General features: G+C 44.1%; 1 protein-coding gene across 4 annotated transcripts in view; it reads left to right on the top strand.

The window, feature by feature from the left end:
* Nucleotides 1-21856, top strand: part of LOC106569810 (CTD small phosphatase-like protein) — a 48494-nt gene extending 26638 nt beyond the window's left edge. For 2 of the 4 annotated variants that reach the window (XM_014141438.2, XM_014141440.1), the window contains exons 2-8: nt 2238-2395; nt 3020-3052; nt 7699-7800; nt 11589-11645; nt 14266-14358; nt 18669-18854; nt 19090-21856. In XM_014141438.2, coding sequence (XP_013996913.2) covers nt 2238-2395; nt 3020-3052; nt 7699-7800; nt 11589-11645; nt 14266-14358; nt 18669-18854; nt 19090-19215 — 755 coding nt within the window. In that variant the 3' untranslated portion in view covers nt 19216-21856. The remainder of the gene's footprint in view (nt 1-2237; nt 2396-3019; nt 3053-7698; nt 7801-11588; nt 11646-14265; nt 14359-18668; nt 18855-19089) is intronic. The other 2 variants (XR_006758844.1, XM_014141441.2) reach the window with 2 other exon arrangements.

Here is a 21856-nt window from a genome sequence, read left to right as displayed (position 1 = left end):
TCCAGCGCCTCACTGTTCACTGTGTTAGTGGCTCCTTATTGAGTTGCTGCTTGTAGGAGGGGAGTAGGAACAGGGAGACGTGATCTGATTGGCTTAAGTGGCGGTGGGGGGGATGGCTTTGTACGCAAATGGTACCCTATTCCCTACATAGTGCCCTACTTTTGACCAGGACTCACACACCTATAGGGCTCTGATCAAAAGTAGGGCACTATATAGGGAATAGTGTGCGGTTTGAGACGTTACCAAGACCTAACTGTGAGTGACACAATACATTTCTATCCTCTGAACATTATGTAACTAACGTTGCACCCTCCTGAACTGGCCCTGGTGTTGCAGCTTGGCCCTCGGAGAGGTGAGGGGGCGTAGGGGGAGGGGTTGAGGGGCGTAGGAGGGGAGTTTGACTGGAAGTGTTGAGGGGCGGTTGACTGGGTGTGTGAGTGTGGGTGGACTGACCGCAGCTCTTGCTCCAGGGGGAGGAAAGGAAAGGAGGGGAGGGAGGGAGAGGAATGCTGCCTTGTATAGGCTGGTTCTACCGGGTCAGACTGACTGACTTACGGGGCTGGAGAGAGAGAGAGAGAGAGAGAGAGAGAGAGAGAGAGAGAGAGAGAGAGAGAGAGAGAGAGAGAGAGAGAGAGAGAGAGAGAGAGAGAGAGAGAGAGAGAGAGAGAGAGAGAGAGAGAGAGAGAGAGAGAGAGAGAGAGAGAGAGAGAGAGAGAGAGAGAGAGAGAGAGAGAGAGAGAGAGAGAGAGAGAGAGAGAGAGAGAGAGAGAGAGAGAGAGAGAGAGAGAGAGAGAGAGAGAGAGAGAGAGAGAGAGAGAGAGAGAGAGAGAGAGAGAGAGAGAGAGAGAGAGAGAGAGAGAGAGAGAGAGAGAGAGAGAGAGAGAGAGAGAGAGAGAGAGAGAGATATATATGGGGGTGGGGGGAAGACCGAACAAGTGGGAGAGAGCGTGCTCGGTAGAGCGTCTACAGCTCGGCTATGTGTGACTAATGTCACTGGTTATTTTCTGATCAGTGGTTCAGTCTGTCAGACCAGGGTCAACAACAGCTACTCCACTACTCTGCTAACTTCATAACATGGGTTGTGTGCTACCTTCATGACATGGGTTGTGTGCTACCTTCATGACATGGGTTGTGTGCTACCTTCATGACATGGGTTGTGTGCTACCTTCATAACATGGGTTGTGTGCTACCTTCATAACATGGGTTGTTTTTCGGTTGCAGGAAAGCAGCTATGTGCGTTCATATATCATCATTCATTAGTATTTCTCTCTGCTCTGTTTTTCCCAGAGTGCTATACTTCTGCTCTATAATGAGGTTGAGTTATTCATTGATTTTAACCATTTCACCTACGTTTTATATTGAAAGGCAAGTGTTTGTTTTTTTTGCTTTCTATAGAGCGATATGGGGCGGGCAACGAAATAAATAAATGCTAAAAATTATACCGAAATTAGCGTAGTTTTCATCAGATGACAACAGAAGTGCAACGCTATTTGGCTAGCAGCCACACATAGGTAAATTAGCATACAATGAAAGAGCAAGGTATTTTTTTACAAAGATGATGCACGGCCATCAGATTTCTTATGTTTACCACAGACAAATGTAGCCAGCTACATTTGCTAATGTTTTGCTGAAGTTACTGGTGGATTTTGAACTTGCTAAAACTGCTAGAGAAAAGTAACCATCGCCATTTTCCCGCTGCCATCAGTCAGAGCGCTGTCTGCTGATCGAATGCCTGTTCATGAATGTGGGACTTTTGATTGGTCTGAAAACCACAGCAAAGATTTCTCATCTGAGTGGAGAAGTGTAACTGAAGTACAAAATTAGTCTGATTCTTTGCAGAAATTACAGTAAGATGTATTTTAGATCTGCGTTTACAAAAACACAGCAAGATATTTCTTCTGTGTTTTTTAATAAAAAATGTTCTGCGTGGAAAAAAACGGAGAATTGTGCTTTACCGCGACGGCTGTATAGGCTAGGCTATAATCTACCTCAGTGTTTACACTCCTCTAGGTTCCCCCTCCAGTCTCCCAGTCCAACAGCAGTGTGAAGAAGCAGAGGAGTCCAGGCGTTTTCAGTAGCTGTTTCTTTACTCTTAATGTTTTAACGTCTCTCCTCTGTTTCCCCCTCCAGTCTCCCAGTCCAACAGCAGTGTGAAGAAGCAGAGGAGTCCAGGCGTTTTCAGTAGCTGTTTCTTTACTCTTAATGTTTTAACGTCTCTCCTCTGTTTCCCCCTCCAGTCTCCCAGTCCAACAGCAGTGTAAAGAAGCAGAGGAGTCCAGGCATCTTCAGTACGTTCTTCTGTTGCTTTAGGAACTACAATGTGGAGCCTCCTGCCTCCAACAACACAACCACCTCCCTGCCTCCAGCCCCAGAGGAGAACGGGACACAACCAAAGGTACACACACTAGGACAAGTCTCACTCACTCACACACACACACACACACACAATATTGCAGATAAACAATGAAAAAGAGAAGTGTCTTTAAAGAACTCCAGAAAATCTGTTTCAACATTGACTGTTGTTTCCATGTTTGTGACGCTCTCTCGCTCTCTCGCTCTGTCTGTCTGTCTGTCTGTCTGTCTGTCTGTCTGTCTGTCTGTCTGTCTGTCTGTCTGTCTGTCTGTCTGTCTGTCTGTCTGTCTGTCTGTCTGTCTGTCTGTCTGTCTGTCTGTCTGTCTGTCTGTCACTCTGTCTGTCTGTCTGTCACTCTGTCTGTCTGTCTGTCTGTCTGTCTGTCTGTCTGTCTGTCTGTCTGTCTGTCTGTCTGTCTGTCTGTCTGTCTGTCTGTCTGTCTGTCTGTCTGTCTGTCTGTCTGTCTGTCACTGTGTCTGTCTGTCTGTCTGTCTGTCTCACTGTGTCTGTCTGTCTGTCTCACTGTGTCTGTCTGTCTGTCTCTCTGTCTCTCACTGTCTCTCTCTCTCTCACTGTCTCTCACTGTCTCTCTCTCTCACTGTCTCTCTCTCTCTCACTGTCTCTCTCTCTCTCACTGTCTCTCACTGTCTCTCTCTCTGTGTCTAGTTTGACCAGGTCGAGGTTATTCCTATCCCTAGTGTATGTATCACTATTTATCTTTCCTTCTGCATGTGGCCGCTCAGTCCTTAAGTGGCTGAATCCTAACTTAAGATCCGTGATCCTAACACTGACTAATGACTACCATGTAAATCATTAAGTCACTCATTGCTGTCCATTGAGATAAAAGTGAAAATGTGACTTATAGGCATGGATCTCAAGGGTAAGATTTGGCTCTGTATCTGCTCTGAATGTCTTGACTCTAGGTAGGGCTGCACGATTAATCACATTTTTATCAAAATTGCGATATTAAGCTGCAAATGTGCCAAAAAAAATGTGGGTTAGCCCCTAATGCTAATCGCTAGCTAAATCCACTGAGATGGGACAAATCTTGCTAGTAAACTTTTGCTCTGCTACAGGCCAGTACCAGTGGTGTGGAATATCGGCATTGTTTGTGCAACAGCTTGTTCTTAATCTGAGAGGAAAAGGCAAATATTCAAAAAAAATCGTTGTCTGAATGTACCTATCTAATTAGGGTCCCATGGTGAAACACTGACCAACACTTTGGTTCCTACTCTGTCACAACCATTCTCCTCCCTTCTGTTGTCATGCCAACAAAACTGCATTCCAAATGCCCATTGTATTCCAACCGTAACATTAGAACCATCATTCTATTTCTATTCTAAGTGTTTTGATCTCAAATTGCAATATTTTGGTACACAAATCGCAATTAGATTTTTGTTGGGGGAGCTGAAGTCCTCTTATCTGAATTTATCATGGTGGTGGGTTTAATTTGTAGGTGTTCGTAAGCAATCAAACCGTGTTCAAGCTTATTGCATCTCCTGCATGAATGATACAAGTGGTTTGGTTGCATTTGAAAAAACGTCCTAACACTAACTGCCAGCCTGACCAATCTAGTGTGATCTATCTTCCTGGATTGCTTCTAAAGCCAGTTAGAGGCGTGTTGTTTCTACTACTTCACTTTAATTGCTTTAACGAATTGTGTCTTCATTTGGTTCAACGACAGACAACGTAATAATCTGTTGGGACCAGAATGAGACGCTCTCTAGGTAACCAAACTAACTGAACCTCCTAGACAGCCTGCCCATCAATTATGTAGAAAGTCAACTGGCAGCCAGACCGCCTTACTAGAAGAAGCCACTATGGCCTCTTGCATAAGTTTTGACAAGGAACAGTAAATGTAGCTGTAGGGGCGACATGTTTGCCTCGCTGTAAGGCACATTGCTGAAGAAAATTGTCATTAAATCATTCTGTCTGATTACAATGAGGTTTATGCTACATTTTGCACTTAATACATTTTATAGACTGCTCAAAAGAATAAAGGGAACACTAAAAATAACACATCCTAGATCTGAATGAATGAAATAATCTTATAAAATACTTTTTTCTTTACATAGTTGAATGTGCTGACAACAAAATCACACAAAAATAATCAATGGAAATCCAATTTATCAACCCATGGAGGTCTGGATTTGGAGTCACACTCAAAATTAAAGTGGAAAACCACACTACAGGCTGATCCAACTTTGATGTAATGTCCTTAAAACAAGTCAAAATGAGGCTCAGTAGTGTGTGTGGCCTCCACGTGCCTGTATGACCTCCCTACAACGCCTGGGCATGCTCCTGATGAGGTGGCGGATGGTCTCCTGAGGGATCTCCTCCCAGACCTGGACTAAAGCATCCGCCAACTCCTGGACAGTCTGTGGTGCAACGTGGTGTTGGTGGATGGAGCGAGACATGATGTCCCAGATGTGCTCAATTGGATTCAGGTCTGGGGAACGGGCGGGCCAATCCATAGTATCAATGCCTTCCTCTTTCAGGAACTGCTGACACACTCCAGCCACATGAGGTCTAGCATTGTTTTGCATTAGGAGGAACCCAGGGCCAACCGCACCAGCATATGGTCTCACAAGGGGTCTGAGGATCTCATCTCGGTACCTAATGGCAGTCAGGCTACCTCTGGCGAGCACATGGAGGGCTGTGCGGCCTCCCAAAGAAATGCCACCCCACACCATGACTGACCCACCACCAAACCGGTCATGCCGGAGGATGTTGTTGTCACGTCTGTCACATGTGCTCAGTGTGAACCTGCTTTAATCTGTGAAGAGCACAGGGCGCCAGTGGCGAATTTGCCAATCTTGGTGTTCTCTGCTAAATGCCAAACGTCCTGCACGGTATTGGGCTGTAAGCACAACCCCCACCTGTGGACGTCGGGCCCTCATACCACCCTCATGGAGTCTGTTTCTGACTGTTTGAGCAGACGCATGCACATTTGTGGCCTGCTGGTGGTCATTTTGCAGGGCTCTGGCAGGGCTCCTCCTGCTCCTCCTTGCACAAAGGCGGAGGTAGTGGTCCTGCTGCTGGGTTGTTGCCCTCCTACGGCCTCCTCCACGTCTCCTGATGTACTGGCCTGTCTCCTGGTAGCGCCTCCATGCTCTGGACACTACGCTGACAGACACAGCAAACCTTCTTGCCACAGCTCGCATTGATGTGCCATCCTGGATGAGCTGCACTACCTGAGCCACTTGTGTGGGTTGTAGACTCCGTCTCATGCTACCACTAGAGTGAAAGCACCGCCAGCATTCAAAAGTGACCAAAACATCAGCCAGGAAGCATAGGAACTGAGAAGTGGTCTGTGGTCACCACCTGCAGAACCACTCCTTTATTGGGGGTGTCTTGCTAATTGCCTATAATTTCCACCTGTTTTCTATTCCATTTGCACAACAGCATGTGAAATGTATTGTCAATCAGTGTTGCTTCCTAAGTGGACAGTTTGATTTCACAGAAGTGTGATTGACTTGGAGTTACGTTGTGTTGTTTAAGTGTTCCATTTATTTTTTTGAGCAGTGTATATTGAAACTTTATTTAACTAGGCAAGTCAGTTAAGAACAAATTGTTATTTTACAATGATGGCCTACCCCGACCAAACCCTCCCCTAACCCGGACGACGCTGGGCCAAACCCTCCCCTAACCCGGACGACGCTGGGCCAAACCCTCCCCTAACCCGGACGACGCTGGGGCAATTGTGCGTCGCCCTATGGGACTCCTGGTCACGGCCGGTTGTGATACAGCCCGGGATCGAACCAGGATGTGTAGTGACACCTCTAGCACTGAGATGCAGTGCCTTAGACTGCTGCGCCACTCATAGTGCACAAGCAATGCACTATGTAAAAAAATTATAATAATACTTTTCCCTTATTGTCTTACATTTACTCTGTGAGAGCTTCAATTCCATTGGTTCTTGTAGTCTACGGCTACATCTCAAACGGCACCCTATTCCCTACATAGTGCACTACTTTTGATTAGAGCCCTATGCACTACATAGGGAATAGGGTGCTATTCGGGATACATTCATAGATTCTGCTCTCATGGAAAGTAGGATGTGATTGATCCCATTTAGCTAATGAGGGTATTAGAGAAGAGCTCGTTATCTAGCCAGTAAGATAAACACTGGCTAGATCACCTACCACAGTCTGTGTCTGGACCATGACACCCAAGGCCTAAGCCCATTAAACATAGACTCCGCATTGGCCTCGAGTCAGGGAACAGAGGGTACTAGTTGCCGTAGTCACTGTGTGTATTATCGTCTCCTATTGCTGAGTCTACCCTTTTTTAATGGAGTAGGTTAGATCTGCTGCATGTCCGTCTTTCACTAGCACCGTCATGGAGGGCATCCATTTTCCATAGCACTTCAGGTCCATGTAGAAAATGTTGCAGTTAGTGACATTGATCTGGTGTTAATATAGTCTGTGTTCCTGAGAAGGACAGATGGTGATTTCCTGGAAAATAGTCCTGTCTGGTTGTGTCCCAAATGGCACCCTATTCTCTATAAAGTATACAGCTTTTGACAAGAGCCCACTTTTAACCCTGGTTAAAAGTAGTGCACTGTATCTGGAATGTGAAACAATAACCAAAAAAAAGAGAGAAATGGAACGCAGGCTCGGTCTGTACTGGTTGACCGCAACATGACCTGTTACTGTCTGTCAGAATGTGTGAAAGATGTTAACTTTAATCTCTTCAGATTAGACAGAAATCTGGATGGATTAAACACACTATATATTACACTGGGTTAGTGTTGAGAGGGAAGGACAGAGATGATGGGATTCCTGTTCTGAGATGATGCCGGACAGGGATGGGTAGCTTCAGTCCTTCGGAGTGTCTGTTGGTTCTGTCTGATGTAGACCCGATCTGTTCAGAAGAGAGAACCAGCAGACCGTTCCAGCACAGTGTTAGCTAGTGTTCATGTTTCTCTCCCTTAATCTTTCTTCATGGGAAACACCAGACTCACTATTAACACTGGGCTGCTAATCCACCCTGCCTCACACATTTAACTAATGATATCTCAATGTGTTGATTATGCACTCTTTTCTCTCCCTCTCTCCTCTTTCTCTCCTCTCTCATTCTCTCATCTCTCTTTCTCACCTCTCTCTTTCTCTTCTCTCTCTCACTTTCTCCTCTTTCCCTCCTCTTTCTCTCCTCTTTCTCTCCTCTTTCCCTCCTCTTTCCCCCTCTCTTTCTCTCCTCTCTTTCTCTCCTCTTTCTCTCCTCTCTCTTTCTCTCCTCTTTCTCTCCTCTCTCTTTCTCTCCTCTCTTTCTCTACTCTACCTCCATCTCTCTACCTCCATCTCTCTCTCTCTAACATAAAATATCTTCTCTCTCTCCTTCAGCCTCCAGCCAAATTCCTCCTACCAGAGATGAACATATCAGACTATGGGAAGAAGTGTGTAGTGATCGACTTGGATGAGACATTGGTACACAGCTCATTCAAGGTAAAACAAATAAATACAAATTAAGCCCTGGTAGGCTGGTATTATCAATGTACAGTTTTCATGTCTTATGTTAGATTATTTCTGCAAAACCAATTTTCCTCTGAGACAAAGTTGATTTCGATACTCGGCTCATTCAAGGTAAAAAGCCTTAGCATCTAACTTTATTTAAAAAATATTAACACTACATATTGTGCTCTTGTGTGGCCATGATGTCCGAGCAGAAAAGGGGTTAGAAAAGTGTAGTAACTTTGTTGTAATATGGCTAACAGAGGGTGGTGGCTGTTTCACCATTTTTAATGATTCCTGCTTTAATTCTCCCCTCATCAGCCTTCATAGGCACCCGAGTGGCGCAGCGGTCTAAGGCACTGCATCTCAGTGCTAGAGGCGTCACTACAGACACCCTAGGTTTGATTCCAGGCTGTATCACAACCGGCCGTGATTGGGAGTCCCATAGGGTGGCGCACAATTTGGCCCCAGTGTCGTCTGGGTTTGGCCAGTGTAGGCAGTCATTGTAAATAAAAATGTATTCTTAACTGACTTGCCTGGTTAAATACAAATAAATAGAATGTTGAATGAGGCTTATCTTGCCTTTGTCATAATGTGTAGACTTAACCTACGTAGTGCATAACAGTTTCCTCTTTACTTTCAGTTCCCCTAGATCCACTGCTCTCATTCTGTTCATTGTAATCATGTAGGGCTACACGTACATTAGACCGTGTGTTTGTAAAGTACTTAGTTCTGAGCCATTCATTTTTCGCTTTTTAATAAACAACTAATTGACAGACGTCGGTTCAGTTATTTGAATTCCATTTTGTTAGTTTTTTTCTTCCTGAGAGCTCAGTGCCCGCATTGCAGTGTTTCTCTAGAGATTGATCAGATACAACCTGAACTGTGCGATGTAGTAGGGAGTTGTAGTTTCCAACAAGCCAAATTCTACATAGTTTAGCGCATAAAACGTGGTAATTAACTACAATGACCATAATCCATTGCGCGCGCACTTGTCCGGTCTGTGTTACTTTTACGACTACTACAGAAGAGAGAAGAATGCGCGATCGTGAGGTGATATAGAGAGCAGCTGTTGCTTAGCGACGTATCGTGAGGTGATAGAGAGCAGCTGTTGCTTAGCGACATATCGTGAGGTGATAGAGAGCAGCTGTTGCTTAGCGACATATCGTGAGGTGATAGAGAGCAGCTGTTGCTTAGCGACGTATCGTGATCTTGAGGTGATGTAGAGAGCAGCTGTTGCTTAGCGACGTATCGTGATCTTGAGGTGATGTAGAGAGCAGCTGTTGCTTAGCGACGTGTCGTGATCTTGAGGTGATATAGAGAGCAGCTGTTGCTTAGCGACGTATCGTCTGGTGATATAGAGAGCAGCTGTTGCTTAGCGACGTATCGCGAGGTGATATAGAGAGCAGCTGTTGCTTAGCGACGTATCGTGAGGTGATATAGAGAGCAGCTGTTGCTTAGCGACGTATCGTGAGGTGATATAGAGAGCAGCTGTTGCTTAGCGACGTATCGTGAGGTGATATAGAGAGCAGCTGTTGCTTAGCGACGTATCGCGAGGTGATATAGAGAGCAGCTGTTGCTTAGCGACGTATCGTGAGGTGATATAGAGAGCAGCTGTTGCTTAGCGACGTATCGTGAGGTGATATAGAGAGCAGCTGTTGCTTAGCGACGTATCGTGAGGTGATATAGAGAGCAGCTGTTGCTTAGCGACGTATCGCGAGGTGATATAGAGAGCAGCTGTTGCTTAGCGACGTATCGTGAGGTGATATAGAGAGCAGCTGTTGCTTAGCGACGTATCGTGAGGTGATATAGAGAGCAGCTGTTGCTTCACCAGGTATCTCTACCTGAAAATGTATGATCTAGGTGGTTGATAGTTGGTATTCAGCAGTCATAAAAGTATGCCTTATTTACTTTGAACAACTACTAAATAGTGACTTTGTCAGACAGCAGCTCTATAGAGATGAGATGATGACTTGGAATGAAATAATAAAGTCATCAAATAAGACAAATGTAATGTATACAACAACTGAAATATATAAAGTGATAAGCTGTAATGGGCAGTCACTACCCTCATGGGACTTTTATTAATTGTTTTATTCTGTGTTACAGCATTCAACCCAAATAATCGAAACCGAAATTGAAAACTGTGATTTATTTTTTTTAAGAATTGAACCGACTTCAAAAAGCACTTCTCTCGTCACTGAAAGCAGTCTGTGCTGCAGATAAAACAACAGAGAGCGAGTCACTGTTTCCTTAAACCTTTACAGACCTCTGTTCCTCCTCAACAACTTCCAGTAGGACAGATCCAGGCTGTGTCTGCTGTGATCTAGCAGCACTGTGTGTTTTGTAAAGCAGTCTGAGTTTATAGATAACCAACTCTGAGAGTGGCACCATTTTCTTACCTGTTCTGGGAAAGAAAAGTCATTTTTAAAGGTAGCTAACTAGTTAGTGCAAAGCAAGCTGCCGGCACACCTGACGGGTAGATCAGAAGATTCAAAAGTCTCCTCTTAGATCTATGCAAATGGAAGTAATTTAATTGCCAAGCTTTTGGTCACAGTAGAGGCTATTTTGTCCCATGTTAGAGAGTCAACAGCAGTAGAGACTGTTCTGTCCCATGTTAGAGAGTCAACAGCAGTAGAGACTGTTCTGTCCCATGTTAGAGAGTCAACAGCAGTAGAGACTGTTCTGTCCCATGTTAGAGAGTCAACAGCAGTAGAGACTGTTCTGTCCCATGTTAGAGAGTCAACAGCAGTAGAGACTGTTCTGTCCCATGTTAGAGAGTCAACAGCAGTAGAGACTGTTCTGTCCCATGTTAGAGAGTCAACAGCAGTAGAGACTGTTCTGTCCCATGTTAGAGAGTCAACAGCAGTAGAGACTGTTCTGTCCCATGTTAGAGAGTCAACAGCAGTAGAGACTGTTCTGTCCCATGTTAGAGAGTCAACAGCAGTAGAGACTGTTCTGTCCCATGTTAGAGAGTCAACAGCAGTAGAGACTGTTCTGTCCCATGTTAGAGAGTCAACAGCAGTAGAGACTGTTCTGTCCCATGTTAGAGAGTCAACAGCAGTAGAGACTGTTCTGTCCCATGTTAGAGAGTCAACAGCAGTAGAGACTGTTTTGTCCCATGTTAGAGAGTCAACAGCAGTAGAGACTGTTCTGTCCCATGTTAGAGAGTCAACAGCAGTAGAGACTGTTCTGTCCCATGTTAGAGAGTCAACAGCAGTAGAGACTGTTCTGTCCCATGTTAGAGAGTCAACAGCAGTAGAGACTGTTCTGTCCCATGTTAGAGAGTCAACAGCAGTAGAGACTGTTCTGTCCCATGTTAGAGAGTCAACAGCAGTAGAGACTGTTCTGTCCCATGTTAGAGAGTCAACAGCAGTAGCAGGGATAGACTGTAGTTCAGAGAGTCTGACTAACGGTGACCTTGCTTGGCCTCTGGTGTCAATACCCAAAATATCTTTCTCGTAATCCCCCTCTTCTTCTCTTCCTCTCTTTTACTTGGTACAGTTTCTCTCTCTCTCTGTCATAGTTTGTTAGAGAGAAAGGCAGAGAGAAACAGAGAGATTTGTTTTGGCGGAAAAAGGGAAGGAGGAGGAGAATAATACTTTAAAGGGGGCAGGAGAAGATTAGTTTTCCTTTCTTGAAGGCGACTGAATGGGTGTGCTAGCCTAAAATCTATGGCACAGTGCAAGCTCTCCCTCTGCTGTGTGACTGTTGTATTACACCACTGTGGAACAGTTTCTGAGACACACTGACATGTTGTGTTTTATCTCTTCTCTCTACAGCCCATTAGCAATGCTGACTTCATAGTCCCAGTGGAGATAGATGGCACTGTTCATCAGGTACTGTAGGATCACTTCTGTCTTCATTCACTTTTAAATACTGGTTATTGGATTATGCCCACCCAGAGTCATTAGTGTCTGCAACGGTGATGTCAGAAATGACAAATTTTACTTTTATAGAAGCCACATTTTTAAAAAGTAATATTTTCACAAGTCTTTCGAAACCCGACCAAATGTTCCACTGTTGCTCCCAGTTCCTCTGAGCTCAACAACTCCGGAGGAAGAGGAGGAGGAGGAGGAGAAAGGTTGTGACCCAGTTCAAGTAATCCAGGATAGGCTGTGTGTATCCTGGTTGGCCTATTCATGATTACTTGTACTGGGTGGCAGCTACTGCTACTGGGAAAGAGGATAGCTGTCTGATTGTTTCACTTAATGTGTGTATGATCAGTGCTTGTAGTTGTTGTAATTCTGACTGATTTCAGGTGTATGATCCCAAAACACTGGTTGTAGGTGTAATAGTATGGCATTGGATAAAGCTCAATGTTAAATTCAAATCTCCCTACCATCATGTCTGTGCAAAGTTGATTAGCAAATTTTTATCGGCTTGGAGGTACACAACACGCTCCTCGCCTCTAGTCATGAGCTGTTCGGCAATTACCGAGAACCGCATACTGTATTTTTAACAGGGTCGTTAGCATTAGGAACAAAATACAATACTCCAAATTTGCATTGACTGTGTCAAGTTACTTTTCAATGCGTTCCGGAAAACCTGAGGTCCACCATCCAAGTAAAAAGTTGCCAGGGGGGTACAGCTGCACCCAGGTTAAATAACACCAACATCATTGCTTGCCTGCATGACCTTTGTGCAGTTAAAAGAAAATGCCATGCTTGCTAACTTGGTTAGCGATGTGACTATTTTCAACACATCAACTGTTTTAGACAACAACAAAAATAAGTTTTACCAAGCAATATAAATAAATGCTTAGTAGTGAGTGAATGAGCAACAAAAGTCCCGTTCCCCCAGTCCTGACACACCCACACAGTGTGCTTATTTTCAGTTATTAGGTGGCTCTTAAAAGAGCATCTTTGAGTGCCATTGGACAGGGAGTGTGTGTGTGTGTGTGTGTGTGTGTGTGTGTGTGTGTGTGTGTGTGTGTGTGTGTGTGTGTGTGTGTGTGTGTGTGTGTGTGTGTGTGTGTACTACTGCTCATATCTTGCTACTACGGAGGAGACTGGAGATAGAATACATCATTGCCCTCATCCGTCAGATTCATGCCACCCCCTACGCTACATCCCAGGGACACGCTGCTTAATGACCAGGTGGGAGGATTGTGTTCCCTGAAATGCGTACACCAGCTGATTGACGGAGCGCCCGGCCCTCTCTATGCACTTTTTTTTTTTCATCTTCTGGTCTCACTGGAACATCCAGCGCAGCGCGATATCAAGAGAGGACCACCGTCGTCCCGGGAAACATTCGGATGACCGCCTCTAAATCTGTGTATCAGCCGCACCAGTGCCGTCCCCTCGGTTTAATCCCAAGACGTTTCCAGCGAGGTGGATGACTAGGATGTCAAGGGGGGAGAAGTAGCACAGTCCCTCTGCTGGCGCAGAACACAGAGCAGTTTGTGCCACTTCATGCCTTGCTCTCCCGAGCCACTTAATGTGACAGTCAATGTATTATGGGTTTGGGGTCAAAACGTTTACACAGATCAGACACGAACAGAGTAGGATTAGCTCAGTTTCAAAGGTGTTTATTAAAATAATAGTCAAAAAGAAAAGGTCTCCCCCATGGGGGGGATCAAAAACTGAACTCCCTCCTGTTACCTCTGGTACCGTCCCCAACTATACAGGAGTCCTTTCCTCCCCCAGTCTCTCTCTGTGTGCTGCCCTTCTGGCAGCTTTATGGGACTTGTACAGCTGGTGAGCAATCAGCTCTTGATTACTCACCAATCCCCAATCAGCCCCAATTAGTCCTGGGCAGAGAGCCCGTCGAGACCTGGCACGTCCAACAGATGGAGCCATCGCCTCGTGATGTATACTCCGTCTGTCACCAGGCCTCGACGAGTCTCCCCCTGGTGGCTGACCTGCTGTACGCCACAGTATGTAAACAGTTAATGGGTAGGCTACATGGTGATTATTGTGTATTTTCCAGGAACTTCCTCTTATTGTCTTGTTAACTGGAACATTTTCCCTGATCTCTTTTTTTTCTCCTTATTGGCTTAAATGGGTTTCTGTTTTTTTTGTAGTTTTTTTCGCTTCCCTATGTAAAATCAGCTATTAATGTTAAAAAAGTACTAACTACATTATTTCTGTTGCCATTAGTTATGTTGGTGTACTTTTTACTTGACTTGTATTGCTGTGTTATGATGTATTATAATGTTGTGTTTTACACCTTCTGGTGTAAAAACCAAGGAAATTAGATGATTAGGCTGTTTGAGAAGGTTTGAATCCTAAGCAACCTGCATCTACAATGTTTGAAGTGCAATAGACCAATATACAGTAGCTTCTGTAGTAGGTAAAAGCTGTGTGTTGAAAAACCTTGGTAGAGCATGGGTGGGGTAGGCATTGTGGTGCTCATGTTAATTTCCTTTTCTTTTTCTGCTTCAGACCAATGCCTACTTCTCACATAAAACACGTGTTTTTTAGTTGTGAATCATCCTATATTAATCTGTGGTTGCAGGTTTACGTGCTGAAGAGACCTCATGTGGATGAGTTCCTGCAGAAGATGGGAGAGCTGTTTGAATGTGTTCTGTTCACGGCTAGTCTTGCAAAGGTACTTTCAACAACTCTAATCCTTTGTCACTTCTCTGAAATACTCTAGTAGTCTACTATAGAGAATAGGGTGCATACTCTAGTAGTCTACTATAGGGAATAGGGTGCATACTCTAGTAGTCTACTATAGAGAATAGGGTGCATACTCTAGTAGTCTACTATAGGGAATAGGGTGCATACTCTAGTAGTCTACTATAGGGAATAGGGTGCATACTCTAGTAGTCTACTATAGGGAATAGGGTGCATACTCTAGTAGTCTACTATAGAGAATAGGGTGCATACTCTAGTAGTCTACTATAGGGAATAGGGTGCATACTCTAGTAGTCTACTATAGGGAATAGGGTGCATACTCTAGTAGTCTACTATAGGGAATAGGGTGCATACTCTAGTAGTCTACTATAGGGAATAGGGTGCATACTCTAGTAGTCTACTATAGGGAATAGGGTGCATACTCTAGTAGTCTACTATAGAGAATAGGGTGCATACTCTAGTAGTCTACTATAGGGAATAGGGTGCATACTCTAGTAGTCTACTATAGGGTGCATACTCTAGTAGTCTACTATAGGGAATAGGGTGCATACTCTAGTAGTCCACTATAGGGAATAGGGTGCATACTCTAGTAGTCTACTATAGGGAATAGGGTGCATACTCTAGTAGTCTACTATAAGGAATAGGGTGCATACTCTAGTAGTCCACTATAGGGAATAGGGTGCATACTCTAGTAGTCTACTATAGGGAATAGGGTGCATACTCTAGTAGTCTACTATAGGGAATAGGGTGCATACTCTAGTAGTCTACTATACGGAATAGGGTGCATACTCTAGTAGTCCACTATAGGGAATAGGGTGCATACTCTAGTAGTCTACTATAGGGAATAGGGTGCATACTCTAGTAGTCTACTATAGGGAATAGGGTGCATACTCTAGTAGTCTACTATAGGGAATAGGGTGCATACTCTAGTAGTCCACTATAGGGAATAGGGTGCATACTCTAGTAGTCTACTATAGGGAATAGGGTGCATACTCTAGTAGTCTACTATAGGGAATAGGGTGCATACTCTAGTAGTCCTCTATAGGGAATAGGGTGCATACTCTAGTAGTCTACTATAGGGAATAGGGTGCATACTCTAGTAGTCTACTATAGGGAATAGGGTGCATACTCTAGTAGTCTACTATAGAGAATAGGGTGCATACTCTAGTAGTCTACTATAGGGAATAGGGTGCATACTCTAGTAGTCTACTATAGGGAATAGGGTGCATACTCTAGTAGTCTACTATAGGGAATAGGGTGCATACTCTAGTAGTCCTCTATAGGGAATAGGGTGCATACTCTAGTAGTCTACTATAGGGAATAGGGTGCATACTCTAGTAGTCTACTATAGGGAATAGGGTGCATACTCTAGTAGTCTACTATAGAGAATAGGGTGCATACTCTAGTAGTCTACTATAGGGAATAGGGTGCATACTCTAGTAGTCTACTATAGGGAATAGGGTGCATACTCTAGTAGTCTACTATAGGGAATAGGGTGCATACTCTAGTAGTCTACTATAGGGAATAGGGTGCATACTCTAGTAGTCCTCTATAGGGAATAGGGTGCATACTCTAGTAGTCCTCTATAGGGAATAGGGTGCATACTCTAGTAGTCCTCTATAGGGAATAGGGTGCATACTCTAGTAGTCCTCTATAGGGAATAGGGTGCATACTCTAGTAGTCCTCTATAGGGAATAGGGTGCATACTCTAGTAGTCCTCTATAGGGAATAGGGTGCATACTCTAGTAGTCTACTATAGGGAATAGGGTGCATACTCTAGTAGTCCTCTATAGGGAATAGGGTGCATACTCTAGTAGTCCTCTATAGGGAATAGGGTGCATACTCTAGTAGTCCTCTATAGGGAATAGGGTGCATACTCTAGTAGTCTACTATAGAGAATAGGGTGCATACTCTAGTAGTCCTCTATAGGGAATAGGGTGCCTTTTGGGACATGGCTCTGTTCTCATTGTTTTGGTTTCTGTTTCTTCTGCTCCCCTGTCTTCTGTCCCACCTTCTGTCTTCTGTTCTGCCTGTGTTAATATCTATCTACTCCCTTCTGTTCTGCCTGTGTTAATATCTATCTACTCCCTTCTGTTCTGCCTGTGTTAATATCTATCTACTCCCTTCTGTTCTCCCTGTGTTAATATCTATCTACTCCCTTCTGTTCTGCCTGTGTTAATATCTATCTACTCCCTTCTGTTCTCCCTGTGTTAATATCTATCTACTCCCTTCTGTTCTGCCTGTGTTAATATCTATCTACTCCCTTCTGTTCTGCCTGTGTTAATATCTATCTACTCCCTTCTGTTCTCCCTGTGTTAATATCTATCTACTCCCTTCTGTTCTGCCTGTGTTAATATCTATCTACTCCCTTCTGTTCTGCCTGTGTTAATATCTATCTACTCCCTTCTGTTCTCCCTGTGTTAATATCTATCTACTCCCTTCTGTTCTCCCTGTGTTAATATCTATCTACTCCCTTCTGTTCTCCCTGTGTTAATATCTATCTACTCCCTTCTGTTCTGCCTGTGTTAATATCTATCTACTCCCTTCTGTTCTCCCTGTGTTAATATCTATCTACTCCCTTCTGTTCTCCCTGTGTTAATATCTATCTACTCCCTTCTGTTCTGCCTGTGTTAATATCTATCTACTCCCTTCTGTTCTGCCTGTGTTAATATCTATCTACTCCCTTCTGTTCTGCCTGTGTTAATATCTATCTACTCCCTTCTGTTCTGCCTGTGTTAATATCTATCTACTCCCTTCTGTTCTCCCTGTGTTAATATCTATCTACTCCCTTCTGTTCTGCCTGTGTTAATATCTATCTACTCCCTTCTGTTCTGCCTGTGTTAATATCTATCTACTCCCTTCTGTTCTCCCTGTGTTAATATCTATCTACTCCCTTCTGTTCTCCCTGTGTTAATATCTATCTACTCCCTTCTGTTCTGCCTGTGTTAATATCTATCTACTCCCTTCTGTTCTGCCTGTGTTAATATCTATCTACTCCCTTCTGTTCTGCCTGTGTTAATATCTATCTACTCCCTTCTGTTCTGCCTGTGTTAATATCTATCTACTCCCTTCTGTTCTCCCTGTGTTAATATCTATCTACTCCCTTCTGTTCTCCCTGTGTTAATATCTATCTACTCCCTTCTGTTCTCCCTGTGTTAATATCTATCTACTCCCTTCTGTTCTCGCCATGTTAATATCTATCTACTCCCTTCTGTTCTCCCTGTGTTAATATCTATCTACTCCCTTCTGTTCTCCCTGTGTTAATATCTATCTACTCCCTTCTGTTCTCCCTGTGTTAATATCTATCTACTCCCTTCTGTTCTCCCTGTGTTAATATCTATCTACTCCCTTCTGTTCTGCCTGTGTTAATATCTATCTACTCCCTTCTGTTCTCCCTGTGTTAATATCTATCTACTCCCTTCTGTTCTCCCTGTGTTAATATCTATCTACTCCCTTCTGTTCTGCCTGTGTTAATATCTATCTACTCCCTTCTGTTCTCCCTGTGTTAATATCTATCTACTCCCTTCTGTTCTCCCTGTGTTAATATCTATCTACTCCCTTCTGTTCTGCCTGTGTTAATATCTATCTACTCCCTTCTGTTCTCCCTGTGTTAATATCTATCTACTCCCTTCTGTTCTCCCTGTGTTAATATCTATCTACTCCCTTCTGTTCTCCCTGTGTTAATATCTATCTACTCCCTTCTGTTCTCCCTGTGTTAATATCTATCTACTCCCTTCTGTTCTCCCTGTGTTAATATCTATCTACTCCCTTCTGTTCTCCCTGTGTTAATATCTATCTACTCCCTTCTGTTCTCCCTGTGTTAATATCTATCTACTCCCTTCTGTTCTCCCTGTGTTAATATCTATCTACTCCCTCCTCTTGTCCATCTCTTTGAGCCGTTCTCTGTCAACTTCTGATGCATGATGGGCAAGTGTCAACTGTCTGTGTGGTAAATGAGCGTCTCCCATTTTCAAAGTGTCCTACCCTTCAGTAGTGGGATCTCTCTGTCGTACGGAGACTACCAACCATGTCATTAAGCAGCTGCATTAAATCACTAAGATGTGCTAGTCTAGCCTGGGTACCAGTCTGTTTGTGTCATCATGTCACTCCTTTTCGTGCCAAAGGTTTGGTAGCATGATTGCACTAACAGGCTAGTGGTAGTTGTAACATGGTAGCTTCAGAGATTCCTGCTTCCATCTCTGTACAGTGTCTTCTTTCACCTTTTGATATCTGTACTGTCTGACCCCTGACCTGTAACCTTTTTGACCCGTGTGTGTCCAGTATGCTGACCCTGTGGCGGATCTCCTGGACCAGTGGGGTGTGTTCCGAGCCCGTCTGTTCAGGGAGTCATGTGTGTTTCACCGGGGGAACTATGTTAAGGACCTGAGCAGGCTGGGTAGAGAGCTCAGTAACGTCATCATACTGGACAACTCTCCTGCCTCCTACATCTTCCACCCGGAGAACGCTGTGAGTTCACTAGTTACGCCTGTGTATGGCAGACAATTCTCCTGCCACTGGCCGAATGATCTTCCCTGGGAGCTACTGGCTCCGCCAGGTTTTGTTCCAGCCCTGCTCTAACACACGCGGTTCTTCTAATCAGCTGCTGATCTAGACGTTGATCACTTGAATCAGGTGTGTTTAGTGCAGGGCCGTTACACCCAGTAGACCCAACTGAACCAGCATGTGCTGTCTGTCTCCTCAGGTGCCGGTCCAGTCGTGGTTTGATGATCTGAGCGACACAGAGCTACAGGACCTGCTGCCCTTCTTCGAGGGCCTGAGCAGAGAGGAAGAGGTGTATGGTGTGTTGCAGAACCTCCGGGGCAGGTAGCGCCAGGGTAACACCACCTTCCTCCTTTCTCTCCCTCCCTCTCTCTCGCTCTCTCTCACTGTCTCTCTCTCTCTCCCTCTCTCTCTCTCACTCTGCCTCTTTAACGACACACCATCGCTCAGGCTTAGACAGATGTCCCGGCCTCCGGCCCCTAGGGGCAACCTGGAGTCACACTGTGGATTGTAGTGGGTAACCCAACACCAGACACCCCAAACAGTACACCTCTCTCCGCTATGGTATCCTCTCCTGGAGGCTGGGGGCTCACTGTAGTCAGAGTGAAGAATACTCCAACTCCCATGGAGCACAGTGGCGGAATCAGGAAGCTCGACTGTGACATCATCAGTTAGAAGATGTGTATGGAGCGGCAGAATGCGGTTCTGATTTGAGGGAATGGACGCAAAGGAAGAAACTCTAGTCTTGTCACACCGACTAACAGGCAGAGTTGTTACTTTTAACCAAAAATCTATATTTTGTGTGGAAATGTTTTTGTTGTGAAGATATCCGATAAATTCAGTCTGAGTATTAGGTCCTTGTATTGTTGCTATGCATCAGGCAGTTTCTGGTAGTTTGAAAGGACTGTGATTTAATGTTTTCCTTTTCTTACCGAATGAAGTGCCTTGTTTGAATGTGGTTATGAGGAGATATTTTGTACATGGCATATTTGCAGAATACTTCTCCAGTCTTTTTATTGAATTCTGTCTATACTTTAAAATGGAGACCGCTATGATTCTTTATAACAAAGCACTGTTGTTATTTTAGCAGGAGGTTGTCATACCTTGTATTGGTTACACGTTATATTCTCTTCTTTTTGACACCATATAAGTGTTTTATTTTCTCTTTATCTTGCTGTCTTCACTATACCTTAGAATAGTGTATTATGGTTAATTTGTTTTAAGAAGTAAAGGAATATGTAACTTTCTACATGGCAATTAGGCCTAATTTTGGGAAACATCCTGAACCATAGTTGAATTTGTGCCAACATTTTTCAATGTATTTCTTTTATTCGTTTTTGCCAAACGTCATTTCAATTGTTAAAATCTAAGTAGGGGTTTACCTCAGTCTGTTTTAAGGAGTTTTGCCAGTTAACGAATGCCATTCAGTTATGTTTTGAAGTGAATGGATCATACTTTGTTAGCAATCCATTTAATTATTTTAGTCTGCTAGTTTTTAACTAGCATGCAAGTCATTTTATTTCTGCACATGGATATAAGTCTAGCAACAAACAAACAAAAATATCCTACAGGAGGCTGTAACCCTTACCAATCTCCCCCCCCACCCCCCAGTGGTACACTGTTGCCATGGTATCCGTCTCATTGTTTCCAGTGATCTGGTGTGCGTCCCAAATGGCACCCTATTCCCTATTTAGTGCACTACTGTTGACCAGGGCCCATGGTCCAAAGTAGTGCACTACATTGGAGTTAGGGTGTAATTTGGGATGCTGTCCTGATGTTGTACAGTATTCTAATGGGTAGAGTGCCATGTTTCTCCTCACCGCAGTGCCTGACTTGAGTCCTGAGGACACACACTGAAACAGTACTGTAACCATGGGCAATAACTTTCAGGAGACTCAACCTGGGTCAGTGTTAGAGCAGAGTGTTTTACCCCCCCATACCATGTGACCTGATCAGAAAATACTCTGGCCTCGTTGTTATTGGCTATTACTAGGGCCTGTTGTATTGATTTCTTTTAACACGTTACAAAATATAATACAAATTCAACAATTTACAAATACATTTTCAAGAAAAACGGTCACATTCCTCAGCAAGGTGGTCCCCATTCAACACGTTGAACTGCAAAGAGGCACCAGAACATCCTGTTGTAGAGAACTCCTGTAGGTTGTTCCATACATGGACATCCTGTTGTAGAGAACTCCTGTAGGTTGTTCCATACATGGACATCCTGTTGTAGAGAACTCCTGTAGGTTGTTCCATACATGGACATCCTGTTGTAGAGAACTCCTGTAGGTTGTTCCATACATGGACATCCTGTTGTAGAGAACTCCTGTAGGTTGTTCCATACATGGAATGCAAAGAAACTAAAAGCTGATTGACTTGACTCTCTGATCTGATTAGGTTAGGGAAAACTCCTGTCCCTCCCCATCTCATTGTGTAGGAGTCTGAACACTGAATACAGGTTCTGTTGTAACACTCTGGGCACTGCTAAAGGACCGCAGGATACCTCGGCATGGTAATAATGCCTTAAAGCAATTCTCCGTCATGAATCCCAAGGTATCTAGTCTAGCTGTAACATCATAGACCAGGAAGAAACACAATCTCCTGACCAATGGGTAAAAGCAGCAGGTGGTCACGTGATCACCTGCTGGGTGTCGACGAGCTGTGCGATTCGTTCGAGAAATGAAACAGAAAATGATGTTCTGTACAGAGACAATAGGACGGTCACCCGCTGCTTTTAATGGTTGGCACAGTGTGTTTAGACCTGAAGGTTTTTACTAGTGATTTTGGTAGGCAGGCTACTGTTGGTAGCTCCTATGGGGTCTTGGGGTACCATATTGTCAACCTGTGGTTGTTGACATGGACATTTTAATAATAATGCTTGTGTATTATTGCTGATGATTGGGGTGTCATGCTTTCAAGATGTTACTTGTTTTTAATGCAATGAATGCCCTTTAGTGTAATAGAAA

Source organism: Salmo salar, chromosome ssa14 (assembly GCF_905237065.1).
Source record: "Salmo salar chromosome ssa14, Ssal_v3.1, whole genome shotgun sequence".
NCBI lineage: Eukaryota > Metazoa > Chordata > Actinopteri > Salmoniformes > Salmonidae > Salmo > Salmo salar.
This window is presented reverse-complemented; position numbering and strand designations above follow the sequence as displayed.